The sequence below is a fragment of the Arabidopsis lyrata genome (assembly GCF_000004255.2).
Source record: "Arabidopsis lyrata subsp. lyrata unplaced genomic scaffold ARALYscaffold_8, whole genome shotgun sequence".
NCBI classification, from domain to species: Eukaryota; Viridiplantae; Streptophyta; class Magnoliopsida; order Brassicales; family Brassicaceae; genus Arabidopsis; species Arabidopsis lyrata.
The window spans coordinates 2,597,555-2,603,390 of record NW_003302548.1 but is presented as its reverse complement, the minus strand read 5'-3'; the positions used below and the strand labels follow the sequence as shown (position 1 = coordinate 2,603,390).

Here is a 5,836-nt window from a genome sequence, read left to right as displayed (position 1 = left end):
AGGACTTAATAAATTAATTAGCAATTAAAATTTGGAGTTTTACAACAAACAAAAATTGAAATCTCTAAACGAGTAACACAAATTTCAAAGAACAGAACCAAAAATATAGAGAAACATGTGAAGCCCGAAACAACAATTCTCTGAAACAATCGTTCATAAACTCTGTTTAAATCAATGAATTCCAACACAAACACATATACATTAACATGAATCAGAGAGATAGAAGACTTAATCAATCTACATGCAATTAAAATATTTCCAATGACCATATGTGGATGGCTTTAGCTAAAAAGATTTACAATTGACAAAACCTATCACTAAAAAAAAAATAAGACACGTACTTGAGATACTCACGACACACACACACAAAAATAGTGGACTAAACAAATCACAAAGAGAACAAAAAGATCACTTCGATTGTAATTTGGAATCAAAGAGCGAAAGACTTATTCAATCTACATTCAATTTAAATTTGAAATTTTAAAACTCACCCAATTGAAACCTCTAATCGAGTTTCACGAATTCAAAGATATTAACAACTCTACATGCAAATTGAAATTGTGACTTGCAACTAAATCGAGAGAACAAAAAGATTCACATCGATTTACAAGTCTCAAATCTAATTTGTGTTTATATGAACGCAAATCTCTAAACGAGTAACAAAAATTGTGACTTGAGATGAGAAAAAGACATAATTTCAATCACAAAAAAGAGTAGAGCAACGTACCTATTGATGTAGTCTTCAATCGTCGCTCAGATGAACACCGGAGGACCAACGATGCCGGAAAACACGCAGTCGGTGGAGATACGGCGGTGGGCTCGTTTGAGAGAGAGTAGGGTCCTTTTTGTTTTACCTCGACATGTTCATCTATGACAGGAAAAAAAAAACAGTTAATTAGGTATAGGTGGTTTAGATTTCTATTTAATTTTTGTAAATAGATTACAAAGTTTTATTTTTTAAATCAATTTTTATTAATTTTGAGAGAAAATGAGGGTAAAATTGGGTTTTTTATTTTCAAAAAACCTATTTGACCAATCTACAAGAAGAAGGGATATATGGACAATTTTTTAAGTAGATATCCTTTATTTCCAATTTTCCCTAAATTTAATTTATAATTCTTGAAAGAAGAAATAGATAAAACATTAAAAAGAAATAGATAAAACATTAAGAAGAAACTCGATAATGTTTCTTTTTCTTAAACTTATCTTCAAAATGGTGTGATCACACTCAAACGTCATTAAGAGCTATCATGCTTACACACACTCTCTCTCTCTCGTTTTCATCTTTAACACAACAAGTATATCAACAAGCTTTTGATAAAAGAAAATGATCTGTGTCAAAGTGTTTCAAAAACTAGGTTAATCTCCAAACATACACTCACTTCTCAAGATGTAGAACATAACATGACTTGAAACATTTTCACACACACAATGACCTTTGATGTTTGATTTTTTTTTCACGAGGAGAATCTGTCGCGGTCATGAAGCGAAGAGTAATCGATATTGGGGCCGTGAGGGATGATCCCGAATGGGTTTATCGTAGGGTGGCTCCCGTAGTAATGTTGCTTAATGTGTTCCATGTTCACAGTGCTACTCATGCCCTGGATTTGGTAGATATCTTTTATGTAGTTGAAGATATTCGGGTATTCCCGTAAGAGTCTCTTGTTGCATTTGAAGTGAACCGAGTAAACCTGGAATGCAGAAAAAGATGATGTGAAGAACCTGATGGGCTTTATGTTTGGAAACAAACAAAGATGACTCATATACCTCATCAAATCTTATGAGAGTGACGAATAATCGGATATCTGCTTCAGTGAAAGTGTTTCCACAGATGTATCGTTGTTTTCCGAGTATTTCCTCACATCTATCTACTGCTTCATATAACTGGTTCACTGCCTGGAGAGAAGGGATCAATTACGGTTTCTCCCAGTCAAAATGTTTAAGACATTGAGGAGTTTATACCTCATTGTAGGGTTCTTGTTTCCTAGCAAATCCACATTTATAAACACCATTGTTTATCCCGTTGAAAAGACCAGCAGCCATAGCTGGAGCCACTTTCGTGGCAAATATAATGCTTGGAAAATTCCAAGGGATGATATGACCAACCACTCCAATAGGTTCTTTAAGTGTGCATCCGATCGAACAAAGCTTGTCGCGTCATTTTAAGAGTAGGGCCGTGGATTTTATCCGCGGCACCCGCATTATACCGGAAATGACCGGCTGTGGCCGGAATATCCCCCAATTTTCCCAATTGGAACAGTTTCCGCCGTCAACCGCATCAAGTTTAGCCAATTCTTCGATATATGTTTTGCTCTATTAAGTCGGCGAATTTGTTGATAAGCCTTGCCCTCTCCTGATCACATCACATCCACCAAACTTGTTAAGTGAGAAATACACTATACTTTTTATAAATAACACAAATGTCACAAACTAGAAAGGAAGAATAGTCACGTCTATTAAAAAAAAAAAACAGAAAGAGTAATAGTCCATTTCTGAATTTGAAGTATATAACTTACAAAGAAACCCATACCAGAAATTACTTTATTTAATAAATAAACTGAAACTTCTCTATACTATTAAAAGAGAAGTACAAATGAAAATGGGTCGGGTTAAAATCAAAAAATTGACCCGAAATTCTGAAATCGGATCTTTGAAATTTTTTTGGAATATAAATTCGAATTAATAATGAAAAATCGAAATAAAATCAAATATTTATGGAAATCAAATAAAATCTTATTGTACTTATGGTAACTAATAATAAAAGCATATTCCAAACAATATTATACATTAATTACGTATAATAAATTTGTTCATATATTTTTGGGACTAATTCCATAACAATCAACGTTTTTGTCATTAATTTCGCTCATTTTAACCAATTATCATTAATTGAAAGATATTTTACTTGCTTCTAAAGATTTCTAGAAAATTTATCACAAATAACTCATCTGTTTTATAAATTAAATTGATATTTTTATTTTGGTCGTGTAAATTAAATAGATATTTTTATTTTGGTCGTGTAAATTAAATAGATATGAAATCCATGTAACTAATTTTAATTTAATTAGATTAAATCAAAATTATGATATTTTCATACCTATAGCTTACCAAAGAAGTTTAATTTTCAATTTATAAAGATTTCTTGAATATGATTTTAGAATTATTCAACAAGATGATAAGTATTTATTAAATTTTGTGAATCATGAAAAATAATAACTAATTTTTAATCATTATACTTCATCTTTCAATCTCTCATCTAACAAATAAGATACATATTCTATTATTACTATGTTCAAACTTCATTTTGTTGTATGACTAAATAATATTCCCATTAGAACTGTCAAAGCGAGTTGATTCGTCCCGTTAAGTCCGTTTTGCGATAGACAAAAAATATTTTGACTTGTAGTTAGTCGGTCCGCACGACCCGCGGGTAGCATATATGAAATACAAACCCGTCCCGCGAATGTATGCGGATTTGCGGGATTGTCCATGGATTTTGTTTAAATAATTTTAAAGTAACCAAAATTTAAAATACTACTAAAATAAATAAATAAATCAAAATACTATTAAAAGTTTGTTTAAATTACCACATGTTGAATAAATTATAATTTTATCAATAAATACTAATATGCAGGCTGATCCGCCAACCCGCGGATGAAAACCGATTAAACCTATGACCCACTGCGAGTTAATCCATGTGACCCGCTTATTTGCGGATTTAATATATTTTCCCAAATCTGCCCTATAGTGAGATGATGTGGGCTCGATCCGCGGTTTTTGATCTATTTTGACTGCTCTAATTCCCATGAATCGTCTAATTTTAGAATTTTAAAACACAAAATTCTATTTTGTAAATCATAATTAATACGATGGGTATATTTATAAACAATTTTACATTTTCTCTACAATTCGTTATTATGAATATTTATAAGTATACTATATGATTCGTTCTACTAAAAACACACACACAATATTAAACGCAACGTATGTAAACCAATATTCTCCCGCGGTGGACCGCGGGTCCGATCCTAGTTTAAGTACAATTAAGAATATGCTAAACTAATAATGAGTAACACGTTTCTAGTAACAACATGAAAGTGACACCATCCGCAAAATAAGTCAAACCTCTCCCTCTCTCTAAAGTTAAATAACAACACGACGGTTGATAATTTGCATGTCAAATCAATGAGTTTCAATGTATCAATGTATGTATGTATAAAAAGAAAATGACGTGGAGCTCCCGACCATAGTCTGGTATGTTTGTGTCCACCAAGTGCACTAAGAGGAGAATTGGACGAAGATTACATTCAAGCCTGATTTGAAGAAGTTTAACATGACTGAATTGGACAACGATGTGGTTGCTCTAATGAGTAAGCGAGTGCTTGAAATTGCTGGCTGTTTGGGAAAGACAGTTGACCTGAATGGAAAACAAGTACCAATTAAGTCATTCAGTGATTATGTTGATCTCTACTTAAGTGTCGCCAATAAATCAAGGACTGAACCTCTCCCAAGGTTTGTTCTATGATTCGTTATTGAGTTATAACAATTTTGGTGTCTTGGAATAGATTTTGATATTTTTGAGTTTTTGTGTGAGTAGGATGACTGAGAAAGTTAATGGTAGATGGGAGGTTTGTGTGGGCTGGCTATTATTACCTTTTGTTCTTCATGATGAATGAGTAAACTCGTTTTTGGCTACTAACAGGTTCGCTTTGTCAACTCCATTGCCACAATTAAGGGTGGTACGCATGTTGATTATGTGACCAACCAGGTCACAAAGTACAATATTATGTAAAGATACATAGTGACTAGTGCTTGAGGTAAATTATATTAACTAGCCCTGGGCGTTCGGATCCCCGAACCAGATCGGGTTCGGGTCTTCGGGTCTTCGGGTTTACACAAATAGAACCCGTTCGGTTATTATATACGATCGGTTTGGGTTCGGATCGGTTATCATCGGGTTCGGTTAACTTCGGGTATCACCCGAAACCGATATAAAATTCGGATAACCGCTCTTGTTCGGTTATTTGAACCCGAAATTCATAGATAACCCGAATTAAACCCGAAACAACCGATATACCTGTGAGAATTTGACTATTCCCAGTTTCAATACACAAAATAACAGATATATAAACATAGAGGATAAAGAGAGAAAGAGTAAAAGAGATAGAATTCAAAATCCAATAAACTTAAAAAGAGTATTAGAGTAGAATGACATAAGATCAAAGAGGAGAAAGTCTTAAAACTAAAGAGCAAATCCGAATGACCAAATCACCAAAACCAAAGAGTATGATAGATTGTTCAAATGATCAAATCTTAAAGAGTTAAAGAGAATGGAAGGAAAAAACACTTGAAGACTCTTGATTCTTGAAGATAAACTTCCATCTGTTCCTGTGACATGTAATGTGATTCATAAATACCAAGAAACATAAAATGTGATTTATTTGAAAGCATAAACTGGACATTACCTTCTACATAAGCCGGCTGCTTTACCAAATCAAGTAGGGGTGCTGAATTGGTTTCCAAAGTTAAACTCTAACAGATAAATAAAAAACAGATTAAATACTTTGTAATCAACAAATAAGAAGCTAAAATCAATTGGATAACAAGATAATATACCTTTTTCAAGTCCATCTTCAAATTCAACTTCTGCAAGTATTTGTTGATTTGTGAGCACCTTTAATTCACAATCGATGTCTTGTTTCAACCACTGCTCTGAACACATCAACACTTCAACCATGTAACTAGTTAAACAGCTTCTGTATGAGTTTATTACTCTCCCACTAGTGCTGAATGCACTTTCAGAAGCAACAGATGACACCTGCATAGCAAACAAATC

General features: G+C 33.2%; 2 protein-coding genes across 2 annotated transcripts; one reads left to right on the top strand and one right to left on the bottom strand.

The window, feature by feature from the left end:
* Nucleotides 1–1,299: 1,299 nt before the first annotated feature.
* On the bottom strand, nt 1,300–2,058 carry LOC9301360 (glutathionyl-hydroquinone reductase YqjG). The gene is made up of 3 exons (XM_002863481.2): nt 1,963–2,058; nt 1,768–1,896; nt 1,300–1,691 (listed from the first exon to the last, which is right to left on the bottom strand). The coding sequence occupies exons 1-3, from the start codon at nt 2,041–2,043 to the stop codon at nt 1,458–1,460; spliced, it is 444 nt and encodes a 147-aa protein (XP_002863527.1). The 5' UTR covers nt 2,044–2,058; the 3' UTR covers nt 1,300–1,457.
* Nucleotides 2,059–4,007: 1,949 nt separating this feature from the next.
* Nucleotides 4,008–5,083, top strand: LOC9301359 (DNA topoisomerase 2). Its single transcript, XM_021015632.1, has 2 exons — nt 4,008–4,512; nt 4,598–5,083. The coding sequence occupies exons 1-2, from the start codon at nt 4,334–4,336 to the stop codon at nt 4,674–4,676; spliced, it is 258 nt and encodes an 85-aa protein (XP_020871291.1). The 5' UTR covers nt 4,008–4,333; the 3' UTR covers nt 4,677–5,083.
* Nucleotides 5,084–5,836: the final 753 nt, after the last annotated feature.